Genomic DNA, 23,229 nt, shown 5'->3' with positions numbered 1-23,229 from the left:
CTCCCGTTCTGTATGAACGTTTTTTCAAACACACCAAGAGCCGAGGCTATAACCGACCGGGGAACCTCCACCCACTCGCTCCATATTCCAGACCCAAACAAGCAACGCACAACTCAGGCGCAAGTGCATTGCGCAGAATCACCCCAACCCGAAAAGTGTTACTGGGCCAGAAACTTACTGCTTCAAGAAACGGCGCTACATGGACACAGTATGAAGCCATTATATATATGTTATTAGTTATACATATTTTATTATTATTTATACATTTTTATGATTGAATATGTTAAAACAATGACAAATAATGTTTTTTCAGACTCCAACGAGACATGCCCGGCAGAATCTGGAATGCCTGGTGAAAAAGTCTAGATCCCACGGTATCCGCGATTCGTCAGAACAGCCTGCGTCAAAAAAGCCGAGGTAATTTAATTCTATATTGTTAATATGTAGTATTATACCTGAAATTTATTTGACAGTTTTATCTAATATATTTTATGTTTAATAACCTATTTTGTATGTATATTATTCTTTCAGACTCCTCCCCGGCGTATAACGGCACAGAAGACCATACACAACGAGAACACACAGAGGATTTTGACATACACAATAAAACACCGAAGCCGGATGATTTCAACATTTTAAATGACATTTCAGAGGTAGACAACTAGATGTTATGTGAAGCGGCCAACCTTCTTGATTCATCCAATTCTTTTGTAGAAACACCCGAACCTGAAAGCTAGGTTTCTCACTGCCTTGTCCAGGGCTCTAAAATCACGAAAGGTTTTGCTACACAAACGAATGGTGGCTTTACTCGAGCGGCAATACAGTCAGGATCTATCTTTCTGGCATAGGACAATGCCACGTTTGTTAAACAACATCCGATTAAAAAACGCAAATACAGGCGCTAAAAACCTATATGTCACATGGCTCCTTCCAGAATACCACAAGAACACACATCATTAATTACCCAAATGGATGAGCCGACAGACATAATTGAGACAGTTGAAACCCTGTTATCCCAGATTCCCGCCGAACTCCAAGCTTTAATTAAACAGATGAATGAGGCTGGGGTAACAGACGTAATTACGATAGATGAAACCCTGTTATCCCAGATTAAACAGATGAATGAGGCCGCCGATAGAACTCCAAGCTTTAATTAAACAGATGAATGAGGCTGGGGTAACAGACATAATTACGATAGATGAAACCCTGTTATCCCAGATTCCCGCCGAACTCCAAGCTTTAATTAAACAGATGAATGAGGCTGGGGTAACAGACATAATTACAATAGATGAAACCCTATTATCCCAGATTCCCGCCGAACTCCAAGTTTTAATTAAACAGATGAATGAGGCTGGGGTAACAGACATAATTATGATAGATGAAACCCTGTTATCCCAGATTCCCGCCGAACTCCAAGCTTTAATTAAACAGATGAATGAGGCTGGGGTAACAGACATAATTACGATAGATGAAACCCTATTATCCCAGATTCCCGCCGAACACCAAGCTTGAATTAAACAGATGAATGAGGCTGGGGTAACAGACATAATTACGATAGATGAAACCCTGTTATCCCAGATTCCCGCCGAACTCCAAGCTTTAATTAAACAGATGAATGAGGCTGGGGTAACAGACATAATTACGATAGATGAAACCCTGTTATCCCAGATTCCCGCCGAACTCATAGAATTAATTAATTATATGAATGAGTCCGGGACCACCGATGAAAACCTGTTATCCCAGATCCCTGACGCACTCATATCGTTGATTAACCAGATGAATGAGAGCAGAAGATCTTCTACACAGGAACCCCACATTAACTCCCATGTCCGAAGAGTCTGAAATGCAACAATGTTTTTGGTCTCGATAGAAGTGTCCGGGTTGTGTACCAAAATAAATTCAGCCATACAGAGATTCAACAGTTTTTCAATTTCACATGGCTGAATCAGAATCTTGACTATGCGTTTTATGTGATGATATTCAATACTCTGAACGAACTGTTAGACAGGGCAAGTGATTATGGCAAACCTCGTGATGTCTTACAGTTGGAAATTTGTGGAGATAGCATGCAAAACACTTCTTATTTTACCCAATTGCGAAGCAGATCTTGAACAATTTATAGCCCTGCTAGAACAACTTGTTCAGTAAAAATTTTCCGTCATAGCCGATAGGACCCTCGAGCTTGTAGTGCAAATAATATGTCAACCCGTGGGTGGTGGGGGGCAGAGAAGGAAACTAGGTAGCCTAATCAGAAATTATAAGCAATAAAAGGGCAAACCTCATAAACGTTCACAATCCTTGTAATAAGCTATGCTTTGCAATAGGCCTAGCACATTTACTCAAGCCTGGATGTACAGATCTAGCGGAGTTACAAAAGGCTAGAGAGCTCCAAACGGCCGTGGGTCTAGGTATACAGGTTGCGGTGGCATTCTCTGACATAGTAAAATGTGAAAACTTTCTGAACATCAAGATTGTGGGTTTGTACCACAGTAGAGCTAATGCAGCTCTCTTGAAATTCCAAAACAACACCCAACCTCATCCTCAGATTCTGTACTCTTATGTGCAAAACAACAATTATTATGCTATTACCAACATCACAGCGTTTTTAGGCGCACCATATATGTGTCCATCCTGTCATACCGGCTACACCCTAAAGGGGGGGGGGGCACTCGTGGCATTATAACTGTTCAGTATGTTTGGATGAAAATTGTCCGATGCAGCCCTTAAACCTGACACCCTGTGCGGATTGTCACCGCACATGTCGTTCGGCCTACAGTTACGAAAAACACAACATTTAAACAAGGCTTGTAAATCTGTAAGCAGTTGTGACATTAACAAGAAATGTCCAAAATGCTACTGCAATTACAACCTTAAAATAGACAGACCTAAACCTCATGTGTGTGGAATCATACATTGCCCAATCTGTAAAGGGCCTTTGAAGAGCAGAAACGCTGAAGTGGTTCAAGAAGTGCCACACGAGTGTTATATTCAGCCCTTGGCTGAAGATGAACATTCAGAGAAATGTGTGTTCTATGATTTTGAGACTAATCAGCAATCAGGGGTTCATTTGCCTATTTTTGTATCTCCCATGACTTTCAAGGGTGATAAGTGGTCGGGACCCAATTGTGCACTGATCTTTCAAAGACACTTTAGAAAACCCCAGTACAGAAACTTCACGTTTATAGCGCACAATTCTAGAGCCTATGACTCCTACCTTCTTTTGAACCCCTTGATACAGCAAGATGTTGCACCCAGTGTCATTGCTCAAGGTAGTAAAATCTTGTTTTTTGTAGACCCTGCCTTCAACCAGAGATACATTGACAGTTTAAGCTTCTTACCCATGAGATTGGCTCAAATGCCAGAGGCATTGGGTTGTGAGAACTCTGTGAAAGGCTGGTTTCCCCATTTCTTCATATCTGAGGAGAATCTACATTATATTGGATCTTATCCCAGCCCCGAAATGTACGGGTGTGATCAGATGTCTCCCAAAGAGCGAGAGAGATTCCTGACATGGTACGACACAGTATGTCACAGCATTTTTGATTTCCACAAAGAGATGGAGTCGCACTGTGACAACGTTGTAGTTATACTTCATGAAGGATGCCTCAGATTCAGAGAAGAGGTAATCAAAAATGCAAGCATTGACCCCAGGAGTTGTACAATTATTGCATCGGCATGCATGAAAACCTATCATACACACTTTCTACCTTCAGCATCTATAGCTATCCCCTCGCCTGACAACTACCGCCGCCAATTCAAGTCATACTCTAGTTGGTCCATTCAATGGTTGAAATACTTGGCCCAGGATAAAGACATTTTTATTCAACATGCTTTGAATAGGGGTGAGAAGGCGTTTGGGCCTTATCATGTAGATGGATACACACAGATTGATGGTGTTGAGACCGTGTTTGAGTACAACGGTTGTTTCTGCCACGGTTGTAAATCTTGCTTTGTGCCCCAGGCCATGTGTGTCCTAACCCAAAATACTTTTGTGGAAATGTACCAAGAGTTTCAAGACAAATTGAAATCTTTACAGGGTACTTACCAGTTAAAAGTGAATGTGATGTACGTAGGAGCAGGAATGGATCGCATCCTGAAATTATTCACCGCGACTTTGACTTACCCCTTTGACATAACCCAAAACTATTTTGGTCTGATCAAAGCAACTGTCTACCATCCTAGGGATTTGTTTATACCAGTGTTGCCTTACAAGGGACCTCACGGAAAACTTTTCTTTCCTCTTTGCGCACATGCAGTGAACAACAACCTTGTAATCACTCAGATCCAGAAAGAGCCCTGACAGTTTTATGGGCCACAGTTGAATTCTCTAAGGCTCTAGAGATGGGGTATGTGTGGCCAAAATCTTTGAAGTGTGGAACTTTTCCAGGAAATCAGACACTCTTTTTAAAGAGTACATCAAGACCTTCTTGAGATGCAAGCAAATGGCTTCAGGCTATTCTGCATCGGTCACAGATCAAGAGAGCAAAGACAAGCACATTCAAGACTATCACGATAGAGAAGGCATACTTCTTGACCCTGACAGAATAGAGGTCAACACAACCATAAGAAATGTGTCGAAATTGTACTTAACTTCTCTAGGATAGGGGGCAGCATTTGGAATTTTGGATGAAAAGCATTATCAAATTCAACTGCCTGTTACTCATTCACAGAACATAAGATATGCATATTATTAGTACATTTGGATGGAGAACACTCTGAAGTTTCTAAAACTGTTTGAATCATGTCTGTGAGTATAACAGAACTTATTTAGCAGGTGAAACTGAGGACAAACCATTCATTTTATTTTTGAGGTCACTCTCTTTTCAATGGGATTTCATTGGGAATCCAGATTTCTAAGGGACATTCTTGCAGTTCCTACCGCTTCCACTGAATGTCAACAGTCTTTAGAAATTGGTTGAGGTTTTTCCTTTGTATAATGAAGAAGTAACACTGTTCAGAACAAGGCTAGAGTGACGAGGACTCTTTGTTAGAGGCGCTTGACCTGAAAGCTAGCTACACGTTGTTTTCCTCCTGTATTGAACACAGATCATCCCGTCTTCAATTTGATTGATTATTTACGTTAGAAAATATCTATAGTTGTATTACAAAAGTAGTTTGAAATGTTTTGGCAAAGTTTACAGGTAACATTTTAGATATTTTGTAGTCACGTTGCGCAAGTTGGACCCGGTGTTTTTCTGGTTCAAACGCGCCAAATAAATGGACATTATATATATATATATATATATATATATATATATTGACGGAATTAATCGAACAAAAGGACCATTTGTGATGTGTATGGAACATATTGGAGTGCCAACAAAAGAAGCTCATCAAAGGTAAGGCATTGATTATATCTTTATTTCTGCATTTTGTGTCGCGCCTGGAGGGTTGAAATATGCTTGTCAGTGTTTGTTTACAGGTGGGACGCTACCGTCCCACATATCCCAGAGAGGTTAAACTCTCTTTGGGGGAAGCTTTCGCAGAGTTGCAATATGCTAACAACGTCGATCATTAAAGACCCAGAATCATTTTTGGAATTCGTTTTTTCGGACCAATACGATATTTCACATTTTTCATTCTTGAGTCAAGACATTGCCCTGGTGCAATGGAGACGTAACAAGAAGAAGGTTCTACCCCTGGGTAATGTAAATGCGTTTCTTGCAGCATTTACCACGGCCTATGGCCGACTTGAACTGTACGCCCTCATGGAGCAGCTTCTGAGGCGGTTTCTCTACCACGACACAGACTCTGTGGTCTATGTAAGCCAACAGGGTGTTTGGAACCCCCCACTTAGCAACTATCTGGGTGGTTTAACGAGTGAACTCGAAGATGGTGACCATATCACTGAATGGTCCTCCTGTGGTCCCAAAAGCTATGCTTTTAGGACTAATGACAATCACGTGGTGTTGAAGGCCAATGGTGTGACTCAAAACTATGAAAATGCCCCACATGTAAACTTGGAATCAATCACACTCTTGGTCAAGGGGTTCATAAACAAATGGAATAGTGACTTGGAGATTTTGAGCTCCTACAAAAAAAATGTTAGGGATAAAAATGGCTTCCATCTAAGGAATGCCCCACTTACTAAAAGATTCAGGGTAGTCTATGACAAGAGACTGCTTTTGCCTGACGGGACCACATTGCCCTTTAGCTACTGATTTATGCTACAAGCCCCAGTGTGTCTTAAAGCTTAAGATATAATGGCTGCTGTAGAAGGTTTTGACCCCCGTTTGCAACTACCATTTTCGGCCTTAATCGCAGACCCATCCAATAGTGGTAAAACTTGTTTTGTAAAAAGTATTTTAGAGAATTCTGAACATGTGTTATCTCAAAAGACTGATAATATTGTGTGGTGTTATTCATGTTATCAACCTGTGTATGATGAACTGTTGAAGAAATAAAAGTTTGTTGAAGGAATAACTTCTCCCTCCTCATAAAAACAATCTGCTGGTTTTGGACGATTTGCTATTTGCAGGTAGCAAACATCCTGAAATAGCACAAGCTTTTTTTTTTGCATGAGCGACATTTTCTTATTTAATCTTGGATTTAAAAGCAAATACTCCAGAACACCTGAGGCGCCGAACCGGCCTGTTCCCATGGGAGTGGCGTACATTCCTAAAAAGTAACCGCTATGTCTCTGCCTTTAAAAAGAAACCTGCCCCTCTTGAGAAGGCTAGTTGGGGCTACAGCTAAAGAACGGAAGGCCATCTTGGGTCACTGTTCTTCAGATCTCATATTATCCCTATGTGAGATTGCTTTGAATCTTCTCAAAGGACGCATTCCACTCACCCTGACCCAATTAAAAAAATTAAAGAAACAAAAGACTGCGATCAAACTCTTTGCCAATAAACGAGCCAGTCTTCAAAGAAAAGACATAGCATAAAACAGTCTGGGGGTTTTCTTCTGCCTTTGCTAACTATAGCTGTGCCCTTCATCACCAGCCTTATTTCTTCCAGACGTGGGGGTTGAACACAGAGTGTGATGGCCAATAAAATGTACCTGTTGCCTCAACAAGAGACTGCAGGGTCCTGAAAATATCAGACAAACAGCAGAAAATGATTTGGGTATGGCCATGAAGGATATTTTGAACCGAAAAGGATTGAACTCCTGTGATAAGGTCCAAAAATACACAAACATCTTGCAAAGGTATTTGGTATTGGTAAAACAAGCTGAGAGAGAGACCAACCATTTAACGCTGTTGGTACTCAACAGTAAGCTGAGCTGGTACTCTGGTACTCAAGCTGGTACTCAACTATAAGCTTCGTCAACAGATTCAATCTTTAAAATAAAAACCTTCAACGAGATACAGCACTCCTAAAGATGTCACAACATCTCCCCCCTATGAAAGGGATGATGATAACTCATTTACCCCCCTGAACGTCTCCGGACCTTTTCCTAATCCCGATCTCTCAGGGTGGTTAGACTTTTGAATGACTATGATTAAATTCAATACATTTTACTTGAAAAATTAAGCAATTTAACATTTGTGGCATTCTTGAAACATTTGACGTGAGCATACGCCTTGATTACACGGTCTTAAAGGACACATATTTGAACACTTTTGATATGTTCTAACAAAACAAGCTACAACATTATCAAAATCTTCTTAAATCATCATTATAAAGAGACATAACATCTTCAAACGAAACTCCCCGGGCTCTTTGGCATAGGTAGAATACACAGTGTTGACCACATGTAGTGGAAAAGTTATCTTGCACTTGTTTGATGCTGTAGTATATCTTTGATCCGTTTTTGGTCAAAAATTCTTTACTTAGATTTGGGGAAATGGTATATGCTGAAATGAAGAACCGGAGGCTTTATGGGCAGTCCTTTTATTGTTGAACCAGTCCTTTGGGTATCAGGGCGTGGTTAACGCAGCCACGTACTTAGTTTTCTACGGGGGCTGACCCTTCTGAGGATGACCCTTCTTGGGGTTCCTTTGAATCATAATCCTCAGGATTCGTATATATTATGCACTTCCTTAGCCGAACAATGCTCTGCCACTGTTGGCTCTGTACAAAAAGAGCGTCCAACAACTCTAACATTTTCAATTCCATTAGATCCCACCTTTTAAAAAGAATAAGCATGCACAACCTAAAATCCCCAGTCAGGCCACCATCACAAATGTTTTGGTTGTGGGTTTCCTCGTTGCTGATATAGAACTCCACGCATCCACATGGAAGTCCATTCTTTAGTTGTATTTTCACCCTGTGAAATACTCTTCCTGAGGAGTCAGGGGTACCTTCCCAACGGGTCTCGTAGCCCGTGAACACGCTATATCCCTTTGTGATAACTCTCAGTTCAGGACACACAACCTTGCGAAAAACCGGCCAGTCTTCAAGCCCGTAGTCCACTCCTAAAGTCTGGTCTGTATATTCTTCTCCTTCGGCTACTGTATAGAGTTTCAAACTGATACCCCCATTGCTGTCCATTAGACATCATCACTTGATCTATCAGCGCAGTTGCGGGCGGTATCTGGGTTCTATACACACTTAGAAACCGCTTTGTTGGCACATCGTATATTGTTGCTTTATACTTGGCCCTTTCTCTTTCAGCCGCGGTCCTGCTTCCGTTGTTACAGTCATCACTGCTTTGCCACTCATCACAAAATCCATGTTTATTTTTTAAATCTTGTATAGTGTTCTGGGACTGCATGTGTTGTTCTGGGACTTATTTATAATGCATCTGCCGCCAACACAATCCCTCCCCGGACATTCCTGCTTCATAGACAACAACCCTAAGGGCAATAACATAGGGGGGTGTGGGGCCATCCTCTTTAAAATGTTCAAACATATCCCCCCCAGTTCAACCACATCAATCATCATGCCAACTATAATAGATGCAATATGATGCAATAGATGAATAGATGCAATATAGACATACATTAACACACACTCTAACACCTGACAACAGGAACAGGATGCACTTATATGGGCATAACCACGTGACACCTTCCCGCCAGGATGTCCTGACCGGATGCCCATATTTGGGCATGTACGCGTGATCCGGACATAGGGTCATACATCAGACGTTTGACGTGCGCCGCCTACTTTATTCTCTCTCATAGTCGTTCCCAAATGAGCCAGCTGGGAGATGTCTTGATTAACTGCTGCTGTTTCCGTTTGTTGAGGAAGTATTCTGTAATGTAGACGCAGGGAGCCAGAAAGCAGGTGCAGTTAGTGAGTTTAATAACAACGAACATGGAACGATTCAAAACAAGAGAAGCGTCTGACATGGAAACAGAAACAATACTTCTTCCTGATTGATAACAAAAGATTGGTAAACAAAAGGAGTACTGAAGTCCAGGTGTGACTGATGATTAGACCCAGGTGTGTGTAATGATGGTTGCTATGTGTGTGTAAAGATGGGTTGCCAGGACCAGTGGTTAGTAGACCGGTGACGTCGAGCACCGGAGTGGGAGTGGACATGACACCACACCTGTCAGGTCGATTTATTATCTTGGCATAGGTGAAATGGTCGCTGTCAGGGATGTACAGTAAACAAATGTGTGCACAACATTATTCACAAATGTGCTTTTTGTGCGTATGGAACATTTCTGCGATCTTTTATTTCAGCTCATGAAACATGGGACCAACACTTTACATGTTGCGTTTATATTTGTGTTTAGTATATATTTATTTTTTCTCTTTTTTAAATATGCACTTTTTGAAAGTGTATCTTTGTCTGTTTCCCTCTGCTTCTTTGTGTGTATAATTAGAGGTGTTTATGCACTCATATGAACAAAGAATGGGAGAAATGATAGGAGAGAGGGAGATGAGAGAAATAAACATGCTTAATTAGAAGTCTATTGTTGGGGTAGGGTGTGGCTACGCACACATACACATACAGACACAGACATCACACTGTCTGTCTGTGCACAGATACAAATAGGTCACATGTAAATGAGTCTCACCAGATGAGAGAGAGAGATTTGAGTTAAACCAGTCCTAGTGTCAGTAACAGTGGCGGCCCGTACATTAGGGCGATAGGGGCAGCATTTATACAAATATATATATATACACTACCGTTCAAAAGTTGGGGTCACTTAGAAATGTCCTTGTTTTCCATGAAATCATACATGAAATGACTTGCAACGTGAATAGTAAATATAGTCAAGACGTTGACAAGGTTATAAAGAGTGATTTTTGATTTAAATAATAATTGTGTCCTTCAAACTTTGCTTTCGTCAAAGAATCCTCCATTTGCTGCAATTACAGCCTTGCAGACCTTTGGCATTCTAGTTGTCAATTTGTTGAGGTAATCTGAAGATGCTTCCTGAAGCATAATGGACTTCTGTACACCTATGTAGATATTCCATAAAAAATCTGCCGTTTCCAGCTACAATAGTCATTTACAACATTAACAATGTCTACACTGTATATCGGATCAATTTGATGTTATTTGAATGCACTAAAAATGTGCTTTTCTTTAAAAAAACAAGGATATTTCTAAGTGACTTTTGAACGGTAGTGTATATATTATATAATTCAAGGATTATGTTGTAAATGTCCATAAATGTGTGGTAGATGTGTAAATGTTACTGTTTCAAAAATATATTGTAAAACAATTAAAACATTTAAAAAACTGTTACAAGCTTGGCTCTGCCAGCATTAGAAGCTCCACGTGCGCATAGGCCGTGAGAATTGTTTTGCCAGCTATTTGCCATGAGGGGGAACTGCACCAATGAAATCACTACATTTTTACAGCATAAAGTTAATGGACCGTCATGGGGTGCTCAAATGTCTGTCCATACAGTCAGAAGTTTTGGGTTTGTTCTAGTCTCCCTCCCGAGGATTACTTCAGAATGTGAGACTAGAGCTGCTCTATCAGTTACAGATTGCGCAAAAGCAAAAAGCAAATGGCAATTAACTTGTAAATGAATAATCATAACAGTCATGGGAGCCTGGGACCTGATAAACCGGACATCTACACCCAACGAGTGTCGAAGGACAGATGAATACACTAGGTTGAAACTTTTCATCGTGGATCTGGTAGGACAAAAAAGCTCTGGCTGGCCAATTTTATTGTTTCCCCATGGTTTTCATCATGTTCTACTGTAGCTGACACGGCGACATGTTGTGTGGACTAAAACAGCATAAAACCAGGTGTATCAAAGCATGATCAAATTAATTAACCAGCTACAAAAAAAATCGGAAATATTGAGAAATAGTTTGTTCAATTTTGGGGTAAAATTACCAGTTATCTACTTTTGATAAGCACCTATCTAGCTATAGCTAGCTGGTAGTTTGCTAGCTAGTTAGCTCCCATGGTGATTTCAAGTCTATCTCAACTATATAATATCTGACTAATTTGGAAACATTAAGTTATTTCAGAATGAAAGTTAACTGGTTAGCGCATCATGCTTTGTGACATTATCCCCAGTTAGATCATGTGTTTTCACTTATTGCGTCTGCATGCTTGTTGAGTTCTCCCTGGTGCACTTGTTCGTTCATGAGCTGGCAGCTCGTTCTAAATAGTCAAATCTAATCCAGGGATGGGTAACTTTGACAGGGTTGGAGGCCACAAAAAATCTGAACTCATGAGGGGCTGCAGTAGTTCACGGCTCTGCGTACCCACATCCACCCTATGTTTTTAGAAAAAAAAATTCAGTCATTTAGCAGACGCTATTATCCAGAGCGACTTACAGTTAGTGCATTCATCTTAAGATAGCTAGGTGAGACAACCACATGTCACAGTCAGAGTAACTACATTTTCCCACAAAGTAGCTATCAGCAAAGTCAGAGGTAGTCAAGTATGAGTGTCAGTTCACGAAAGGCATAATTATTATTTTTACCCAGGCATGCATTCAGAGCCGGCCCTAACCTCTTGGGGGTCCTAAGCGAAACTTTGTTGCAAAACAGTGGCAGAATGTGCAGCAGTGGCCATTACATTTTTTTATATGAACAACATGTGTAGTTTGAAAACTTGGCATCATATTTCTGTCATGCTGCTTTGTTGACAACTCCAACCCCCCCGCGCCTCGAGCATTCAGCCACTCAGTGGCCAACACGGGTCAGTCAATAGATTCTTTCATGGATGACAGTAATGAGCTGTCAGTTGTTCAGATGTCAAACAAATGACACATAAACACATGTACATACACTCACACACATACATACATACTATACTATACATACACACACACACACACACACACACACATACCTCATTGTCACAAACTTTTCCTAACAAGACTTCAATCCCAAATGAACCACAACACTGAGTGACAGGTTTCCATTCTCTTGTTTAATTTTGTGTTCCGCTCCTCTCCAAAGTACAATCTGTGTGTGTGTGTGTGTGTGTGTGTGTGTGTGTGTGATTTATAAGGTTAAAATCAAGATCCTCTATCATATCATAGTTATTACAATCGATGTTACAATAGTTGCAACAATCACAAATAAATGAATCACAAATAGATAAACAACCCCAAATAAACAAATTCACAGTTGTCTTCCTTTCTTCCGCTCTCAACTATTTGTTATAAAATGTCACGTATTATTGACGTATCAAAAGAGAGGGAAGCTAAGAGACAGGAGAAACCCCGGAAGAGGGGGCACCTTTAGAGGAGAGGAAGCAGGAATACAGAACTAAAGTTTTATAGTATGTGACATTTCGAAAATCGAGTATGCCCGTATGTCATACTTATTTCAGCTTTGAAAACAGCTGATAATCAGATATGGGGCTATGCTAACAAAATTAACCAATTACGCAAAACAACGCAATTGCGGATTATGCATTCTCAGCATGCTTAAATAGAACGTTTTATAATATGTGAATTTTCCAAAATGTTGTATGGTGTAAATGCCAGGATGTTATAGTAATTTCAGGTCATCTAGTAGAATTCAATGCACTCTTTTCCACAATGCGTTGGAAGAGTTGGGTTGCGAGTGATATAGTTGGCCCTAGTTCTCTTCAAATAGCCAAACAACCAAACTAGCCTACTTAAAAAAAACTAAAGTCGCCCCTGCTGAAATCTAATTGGCATAATAAACAAATCCCCATAAGAATCAGTCAGTTTAAGCTAGAAGATATAAGGTTATTTTGCATTTGATGCATGTCAATCCACGGAATCTGCCTATGTCGCACTTCTGCATCTGCAGTGAAAGGTGACAGAGCTAAAGCAGTGTTTGTCAGACCATGAGACATCCCAAAATCATCTATAGCGTCCGAAAGGTTTGGCCTACAAAACCTCTATTGAAAGATGAGACTCTCACGAACACGATGGTGTTCTCCGTTTTGCTCTACGACCCCCACAAGTGTCTTGGGACTCGTCTGAAGTCGGTACATCCGTTCTGCCAACTTCTGTCTATAACAGTTTGAGCTACACATTTATATGACTCCTCTGTGGCAGACTCTCACATACATGTACATGTCGGTTGTTTTGCTATAGGACGCCCACAGGCCTCACAAGACTCGTATGAATGTCCCCCGTACCAGTTGAAAAAATTCATGGATGTACAGTGCCTTGCGAAAGTATTCGGCCCCCTTGAACTTTGCGACCTTTTGCCACATTTCAGGCTTCAAACAAAGATATAAAACTGTATTTTTTTGTAAAGAATCAACAACAAGTGGGACACAATCATGAAGTGGAACGACATTTATTGGATATTTCAAACTTTTTTAACAAATCAAAAACTGAAAAATTGGGCGTGCAAAATTATTCAGCCCCTTTTACTTTCAGTGCAGCAAACTCTCTCCAGAAGTTCAGTGAGGATCTCTGAATGATCCAATGTTGAGCTAAATGACTAATGATGATAAATACAATCCACCTGTGTGTAATCAAGTCTCCGTATAAATGCACCTGCACTGTGATAGTCTCAGAGGTCCGTTAAAAGCGCAGAGAGCATCATGAAGAACAAGGAACACACCAGGCAGGTCCGATATACTGTTGTGAAGAAGTTTAAAGCCGGATTTGGATACAAAAAGATGCCCCAAGGAGCACTGTGCAAGCGATAATATTGAAATGGAAGGAGTATCAGACCACTGCAAATCTACCAAGACCTGGCCGTCCCTCTAAACTTTCAGCTCATACAAGGAGAAGACTGATCAGAGATGCAGCCAAGAGGCCCATGATCACTCTGGATGAACTGCAGAGATCTACAGCTAAGGTGGGAGACTCTGTCCATAGGACAACAATCAGTCGTATATTGCACAAATCTGGCCTTTATGGAAGAGTGGCAAGAAGAAAGCCATTTCTTAAAGATATCCATAAAAAGTGTCGTTTAAAGTTTGCCACAAGCCACCTGGGAGACACACCAAACATGTGGAAGAAGGTGCTCTGGTCAGATGAAACCAAAATTGAACTTTTTGGCAACAATGCAAAACGTTATGTTTGGCGTAAAAGCAACACAGCCCATCACCCTGAACACACCATCCCCACTGTCAAACATGGTGGTGGCAGCATCATGGTTCGGGCCTGCTTTTCTTCAGCAGGGACAGGGAAGATGGTTAAAATTGACGGGAAGATGGATGGAGCCAAATACAGGACCATTCTGGAAGAAAACCTGATGGAGTCTGCAAAAGACCTGAGACTGGGACGGAGATTTGTCTTCCAACAAGACAATGATCCAAAACATAAAGCAAAATCTACAATGGAATGGTTCAAAAATAAACATATCCAGGTGTTAGAATGGCCAAGTCAAAGTCCAGACCTGAATCCAATCGAGAATCTGTGGAAAGAACTGAAAACTGCTGTTCACAAATGCTCTCCATCCAACCTCACTGAGCTCGAGCTGTTTTGCAAGGAGGAATGGGAAAACATTTCAGTCTCTCGATGTGCAAAACTGATAGAGACATACCCCAAGTGACTTACGGCTGTAATCGCAGCAAAAGGTGGCGCTACAAAGTATTAACTTAAGGGGACTGAATAATTTTGCACGCCCAATTTTTCAGTTTTTGATTTGTTAAAAAAGTTTGAAATATCCAATAAATGTCGTTCCACTTCATGATTGTGTCCCACTTGTTGTTGATTCTTCACAAAACAATACAGTTTTATATCTTTATGTTTGAAGCCTGAAATGTGGCAAAAGGTCGCAAAGTTCAAGGGGGCCGAATACTTTCGCAAGGCACTGTATATATGGAGACTGTTTAGTGCCAAAAATAAGGGGTTAAGTACATGTAGCAAAAAAGACACTTCAGAACACGTTGCCCATACAACAGAACATGTTGTTCCATGTAGTGAATCTGTTATTCAATGTGTTTTGTATGGGCTAATAGCAGTAAGGCCACAAATATATTTTCATCAAATATACATGTTTCCATAACTTCATTAGAGTCCATCTGTGGTAAATTCAATTGATTGGACATGATTTGGAAAGGAACACACTTGTCTATATAAGATCCCACAGTTGACAGTGCATGTCAGAGCAAAAACCAAGCCATGAGGATAGATGAGCTATATGGTCTATGGTATAGGTCGAATGTGATAATCTGCCTATAACCATCCTGAGTAAGGCTAGAATTCCATTCCTATTCAGAGTTTAGAAAAATGCATGTAATTGGAAATGAGCTATTATCAGTGTTGTTATTGCGATGCATGTTTGTTGAATGTACTCAGCCAGTCAGGAGCCGTTGTGGCTGTGGCATACTACATACATACTACACGGTACGTGCGAAGTAGTATGCGATAGTAAGTACATAGTATGCAGTTTAAGTATGTAGTACGCTAGTATGGGTATTCGGCCACGTCTACAGAGTCTGTTTTGTTTCGACACTATTCGTGGAGGATATGAAGGAGACATACACATGCACATAAAAATTGTTATGCGCATATTAATACTCTGAGGTATCGTAGGAGGTATCACTCTGTAGAACACATACAGGGAAGGAAGATAAGAGAGGGACATGAAAGGAGAAATGCTAAGACAGGTTAAGATACAGAGATAGAGGGAGGATGAGAGAGAAGGGGACAGAGATAGAGGGAGGATGAGAGAGAAAGGGACAGAGAGATAGAGGGATGATGAGAGAGAAGGGGACAGAGATAGAGGGAGGATGAGAGATAAAGGGACAGAGAGATAGAGGGATGATGAGAGAGAAGGGGACAAAGATAGAGGGAGGATGAGAGAGAAAGGGACAGAGAGATAGAGGGATGATGAGAGAGAAGGGGACAGATAGAGGGAGGATGAGAGAGAAGGGGACAGAGATAGAGGGAGATTAAGAGAGAAGGGGACAGAGAGATAGAGGGATGAGAGAGAGAAGGCGACAGAGATAGAGGGATGAGAGAGAGAAGGGGACAGAGATAGATTCAGATTCTGTCAGACCTGGGCCCTGACAGTAAATCTCAGTAAGACCAAAATAATGGTGTTCTAAAAAAGGTCCAGTCGCCAGGACCACAAATACAAATTCCATCTCGACACTGTTGCCCTAGAGCAAACAAAAAACTATACATACCTTGGCCTAAACATCAGTGCCACAGGTAACTTCCACAAAGCTGTGAATGATCTGAGAGACAAGGCAAGGAGGGCATTCTATGCCATCAAAAGGAACATACATTTCAACATACCAATTAGGATCTGGCTAAGAATACTTGAATCAGTCATAGAGCCCATTGCCCTTTACGGTTGTGAGGTCTGGGGTCCGCTCACCAACCAAGACTTCACAAAATGGGACAAACACCAAATTGAGACTGCATACAGAATTCTGCAAAAATATCCTCCGTGTACAACGTAGAACACCAAATAATGCATGCAGAGCAGAATTAGGCCGATACCCACTAATGATCAAAATCCAGAAAGGAGCTGTTAAATTCTACAACCACCTAAAAGGAAGCGATTCCCAAACCTTCCATAACAAAGCCATCACCTACAGAGAGATGAACCTGGAGAAGAGTCCCCTAAGCAGGCTGATCCTGGGGCTCTGTTCACAAACACAAACACACCCCACAGAGCCCCAGGACAGCAGCACAATTAGACCCAACCAAATCATGAGAAAACAAAAAGATATTTACTTGACACATTGGAAAGAATTAACAAAAAAACAGAGCAAACTAGAATGCTATTTGGCCCTAAACAGAGAGTACACAGTGGCAGAATACCTGTCCACTGTGACTGACCCAAACTTAAGGAAAGCTTTGACTATGTACAGACTCAGTGAGCATAGCCTTGCTATTGAGAAAGGCAGACCTGGCTCTCAAGAGAAGACAGGCTATGTGCACACTGCCCACAAAATGAGGTGGAAACTGAGCTGCACTTCCTAACCTACCAAATGTATGACCATATTAGAGATACATATTTTCCTCAGATTACACAGATCCACAAAGAATTCGAAAACAAATCCAATTTTGATATACTCCCATATCTACTGGGTGAAGTTCCACAGTGTGCCATCACAGCAGCAAGATTTGTGACCTGTTGCCACAAGAAAAGTGCAACCAGTGAAGAACAAACACCAATGTAAATACAACCCATATTTATCCTTATTTATTTTCCCTTATGTACTTTAACTATTTGTACATTGTTACAACACTGTAAATATATATAATATGACATTTGTAATGTCTTTATTTTTTTGAAACTTCTGTATGTGTAATGTTTACTGTTGATTTTTATTGTTTATTTCACTTTTGTATAATATCTACCTCACTTGCTTGGGCAATGTTAACACATGTTTCCCATGCCAATAAAGCCCCTTGAATTGAATTGAATTGATAGAGGGAGGATGAGAGAGAAAGGGACAGAGAGATAGAGGGATGATGACAGAGAAGGGGACAGAGATAGAGGGATGAGAGAGAGAAGGGGACTGAGATAGAGGGAGGTTGATATCTGGTTCATTGAGGGGTTAACTCTAACACGATCGCAGCAGGAGACGACACAGGGGAAGATGAGAATAGGAATGAAGGGATGGTGAGGGGGGTGTGTGTGTGTGAGGAGATGGACTGAGATAACCCATTTCACCTCCTTAAAAGTAGTGAGAGAAATATTGAGAGAACCATTTTCAACTTGTAGACAAAAGATATAAAGATTAAAGAAACAGAGGAACAGTGACAGAGATTGAGAGGGTGCCCATTTACCCACTAGATGTGTCCTTGGTTGTTTGGCAACAAAACCGGAGAGTGCAATGAGGAACTATGAGGAAAAACAGATGGGTTTGACTTAGATTGATGACAACATAAAAACAATATTTTGTCCCCAATGTTTATTGAAAACATAAATACATTTGCATAATGAGCACTTGTTATCTCTCAAATACATCGTTACAGTTGGTTAGCTAGCTAGCGAATTGTTGCCATATTAGCATTTACCTGAAATCAGTCAAAACACCTCAAGACAAGGGCCTCCCGAGTGGCACAGCGGTCTAAGGCACTGCATCGCAGTGTTGCGGCGTCATTACAGCCTGGGGTTAGATCCCAGGTGCTGTCACAACAGGCCTTGACCAAGAGTCCCATAGGGGGGTGCACAATTGGCCCAACGTCGTCCGGGAGAGGGGAAGGTTTGGCTGGTTATGACAGCACCTGGGATTGAACCCCAGGCTGTAGTGATGCAGTGCATTAGACCACTCGGGAGGCCCTTGTCTTGAGGTGTTTTAGACTGATTTCAGGTCACTTGGATGATTGCGCTCTAGCGACTACTTATGGCGACCCGGCCCCCTGCAGGCTGACTTTGGTAATCAGTTGAACGGTGTTACCTCCGACACATTGGTGCAGCTGGCTTCCAGATTAAGCGAGCGGGTTTAAGAAGTGAGGTTTGATGTTTCGGAAGGACATATAACTCGACCTTCGCCTCTATCGAGCCCGTATGGGAGTTGCAGCGATGAGCGATGAGATCGCAAAAATCACGAAGTTGGGGAGAAAAAAGGGGTTAAAATTACAACAAAAAATATATAAACAAGACATGGTATCAAGAACAAGATGAAACTAGTTGAAACGAGTCACTTACGATTGTCCACGTGGCAGTTTCTTGTCATTGTCACAATAACTCACTGACTTCTGCCCCATTGAAGCATGCAAATTGGTTTCGTGACATTGTTAGCTAACCCTTCCACAGAGAGGAAACACAGACAAAGACAGAAAAAGAAAATACAAAAATAAGAGAGAAAGGAGAGAGAGAAAAGAGCCCTGGAAGGTAGAGGTGTTCCAAACTCGCAGATCCTTTATGTGACGTTAACACACACTGACACAGCGTCAGACACATGCACCCACACAGACATACAAACACACACACAACACCAAAGACATATTTCTATCAGTGCACTCAATTTGACACATGCGCGAAAGAGAAGGAGTGTTGTGAAAAGAAAGAGTGAGGGAGAAATAGAGAAAGGGAGAGAAAAAGAGAAAGAAGAGTGAGAGAGAGGGAGGAGGAAAACTGTGCCAACAGATCCTCATCATCCCTCTCCTCCACTCCATTCCCCTCTTCTCTCCTCTCCATAAGACAGTTCAGCAGAGGTGGACAGGAATACGTTCTATACTTTTCTTAATATGTTCGTTTTCTCTCTCTCTCTCTCTCTCTCTCTCTCTCTCTCTCTCTCTCTCTCACTTTTATTTTAAAGATAATAAAACAATACCACAGTAATGTCTGCAAAAGCACTACAGTAAATAATACAGTATAATACAGTAATATCTGCATAAACACTATAGTAAATACTACAGTATACTACAGTCAACAAAAACACTACAGTTTTTTAACTATAGTGATACGACATTATTTATACTAAAGTAAACTAAAGTATTTTCTTATGTGGGACCCCACATATCCAGAGGTGAACAGCATAACTGCTATACTTTGTATGACATGTTTTTTCTCTCTTACTTCTCCTCCCTCCTTCTTCCTCCCCCTCTCTCTCTCCTCGTTCTCCTCCCCTCCATTCCTCTCTCCTGTCCTCCCTTCAGGGCAGTGCAGAGACAGAGGTGGACAGGAATAAGTGCTGTACTTTGTGTAATATGTTCTTCACGTCGGCCATCGTGGCCCAGTCTCACTACCAGGGAAAGACACATGCTAAGAGAGTACGACTGGTACTGGGAGAAACACCCAGCATACCTACTGCTACCAACAGCCCTACCACCACAGGTAACACAGATACACATATACGTTTGCACACTCACTCACACATGCGTGCACCCCACACCACCCCCCTCCCCCCAAACGCACACACTCATACAGACTGATTGAACAGTTTATCTGTTTACATACAGTATATGTGTGGATTTATCTTTTAGTGACCTCCTCCCTGTAACACACACACATTTACCCAGTTTATTTTTCATTTGTGGTAAAACAACAACTCATATATCACTCAACAAAGTGTGGGCGTGTGTGTGTTTGTGTGTGTTTGTAGAAGTCAGTGTGTGTGTGTGTGTGTGTGTGTATGTGTGTGGGTGTGGGTGTGTGTGTGCATACGCGTTTGTGTGTGTTTGTGTGTCCATTTGTATGCGTACGAAACACAATCCATTCCATTTAACACACATCAGACCAAGGTCATAACCGACACAGCCAACAGATTTAATGGAACTGACCCATTTGTCTACCTATGTGCCAGAACAACAGAGTGCCTTAGGGTGCAATGTGCTATTGTACACTGTTCTTTGGATACTTTAGGTTTGTCCTTGCCATTCACATATGCCTGCAAGTGTTTACGGTTAAGTTTAGACATTAATTCAGAATTTTTAAGGTTAGTTAAGGTTAGGGTTTACGTTTTATATATAAATATAAAAAATGACTTTCTATCGCTGGATTCCAAACATGCAACCTTTGGAATCAGAGGCAGATGCTTGCGCCCATCCACCATCCTCATGCACAATGCCCTAATAAAAGTAGCAGTGCTCCTGGTTGCCCCTAGTGGCCGGTTTCCACATAATCTCCCAACGTTCTCAGATGTACGTTGAATACTGACTTGCCTGGCCATTCAGTGTATCAGCTAAATATTGTGTGTGTGTGTGATGACGATAGCATGACATACAGTGTATTGCCTGAGGAAAGCTTTAATCCGTAATACCATGGGGAAACAGCCATGTCCAATCTCAGTACCCAATAGCTTGGGCAGCATTTCAGCTACAACCTATCTCTCTCCTTCACCTTCGCTCTCTTTCGCTCTCTCGCTTTCTCGCTTTCTCTCAGACACTGCCACGTCCTGACCTTAGTTCCTTTTTTTATGTCTCTATTTTAGTTTGGTCAGGGCGTGAGTTGGGGTGGGCATTCTATGTGTTGTTCTATGTTTTTGTATTTCTGTGTTTGGCCATACCAGGCCAAACACAGTAATACAAAAACATAGAACAACACATAGAATGCCCACCCCCAAGCAGAGGCAGGTGTTTATCATTGTCTCTGATTGAGAACCATACTTAGGCAGCCTGTTTTTTCCACTATGATTTGTGGGTAGTTGTTTTCTGTTTTGTGTTTCTGCACCTGACAGGACTGTTTCGTTTTTGTTCATTCTCTTTGTTATTTTGTTTTGTGTTCAGTTTAAATAAGAAATAACATGAACACTTACTACGCTGCGCTTTGGTCCACACCTTCTTCATACGACGACCGTTACAGACACTCAGTTCATTTGGCCTGTCCACAACCCCTATTGGAAACCAGCTCTCAATCCTGAACTGATCAATGTTTCTATTGGATTCCACTTTACTCCGAACACGCCAACATAATCCCAGTTAACCACCAAGATCATTACCAGCGTGTTACACACTCACTCACTCACTCATTCACTAATTCACTCACACAGACATGCATTCGCACACACACACACAAACAGAGACAGAGAGAGAGAGAGAGAGAGAGAGATAGAGGGGTAGGGGTAGGGAAAGAGAAGCACACACACACAAACAGAGACAGAGAGAGAGAGATAGAGGGGTAGGGGTAGGGGTAGGGAAAGAGAAGCACACACACACAAACAGAGACAGAGAGAGAGAGATAGAGGGGTAGGGGTAGGGAAAGAGAAGCACACACACACAAACAGAGACAGAGAGAGAGAGATAGAGGGGTAGGGAAAGAGAAGCACACACACACAAACAGAGACAGAGAGAGAGAGATAGAGGGGTAGGGGTAGGGAAAGAGAAGCACACAGCCAAACCAGTGTCTAGGAAGTGGCATACATTTACAACAGAACAAAAATATATAGAAAAGGAAGTGATCACTGCAGATAGTATTGGATTAAAATTAAAGTTTAGGTTTAACTTTGAAATTACATTGTTCTAAATCAAGTCAAAGTTTATTGGTCGCGTTCACAGATTTGCAGGTGTTATAACAGGTGCAATGAAATGCTTACGTTTCTAGTAGTAGAATGTCTCGCAAATAAAATACAAATATACAAATAATCCAAAAATCGAATCAAGAAATCAAGAAATGACAGAGCAGGTCCAATTAACAAATCTACTTCTTGAATGTCAGTTCGATTAGCTCACACACACACACAACGTGTCAGTTTGTTGAATGCACTTTCAGAGAAGTTGCCAAGGTTTTGTGACAGACAGACCTGGGAGGAAGGAAAGAATGAAAGAGAGAGAAGAAAAGTGGAGGAGGATGGAAGGATAGATCAGGAGAGATTAGAATCAAAAGTAACCTTCAGCACACACACATATCTCTCTCTCACACACACAGCTCTGTCTCACACACACATATCTCTCTCACACACACACATATCTCTCTCTCACACACACAACTCTGTCTCACACACACATATCTCTCTCTCACACACACATATCTCTCTCTCACACACACATATCTCTCTCTCACACACACACAACTCTGTCTCACACACACACAACTCTGTCTCACACACACATATCTCTCTCACACACACACATATCTCTCTCTCACACACACACACACACACACAGCTCTGTCTCACACACACACATTCTCTCACACACACACACATCTGTCTCACACACACACACACACCTCTCTCACACATAACTCTCACATACACGCACGCACACACACACATACTCACACACACATCTCTGTTTACACACACACATCTCTCTCACACATACACATTTCTTTCTCTCACACACATATCTTTGTCTCACACACACTTATCTTTCACACATACCTCTCTCACACACACATATCTCTCACGCACATATCTCTCTCTCACACAGACACACATTTTTATTTCACCTTTATTTAACCAGGTAGGCTAGTTGAGAACAAGTTCTCATTTGCAACTGCGACCTGGCCAAGATAAAGCAAAGCAGTGTGTCACAGACAACAACACAGAGTTACACATGGAGTAAACAATTAACAAGCCAATATCACAATAAACAAGTCAATGACACAGTAGAAAAAA

General features: G+C 41.4%; 1 protein-coding gene across 1 annotated transcript in view; it reads left to right on the top strand.

Moving 5' to 3' along the window:
* Positions 1-23,229, top strand: part of LOC115115722 (zinc finger matrin-type protein 4-like) — a 126,616-nt gene that overhangs the window by 23,242 nt on the left and 80,145 nt on the right. The window contains exon 3 of the mRNA XM_065012547.1: positions 19,829-20,006. Within this exon, the coding sequence (XP_064868619.1) occupies positions 19,829-20,006 (178 nt within the window). The remainder of the gene's footprint in view (positions 1-19,828; positions 20,007-23,229) is intronic.

Source organism: Oncorhynchus nerka, linkage group LG28 (assembly GCF_034236695.1).
Source record: "Oncorhynchus nerka isolate Pitt River linkage group LG28, Oner_Uvic_2.0, whole genome shotgun sequence".
In the NCBI taxonomy this organism is placed as follows: Eukaryota; Metazoa; Chordata; class Actinopteri; order Salmoniformes; family Salmonidae; genus Oncorhynchus; species Oncorhynchus nerka.
The sequence above is the reverse complement of the archived record's forward strand: the minus strand, read 5'-3'. Positions and strand labels throughout refer to the sequence as shown.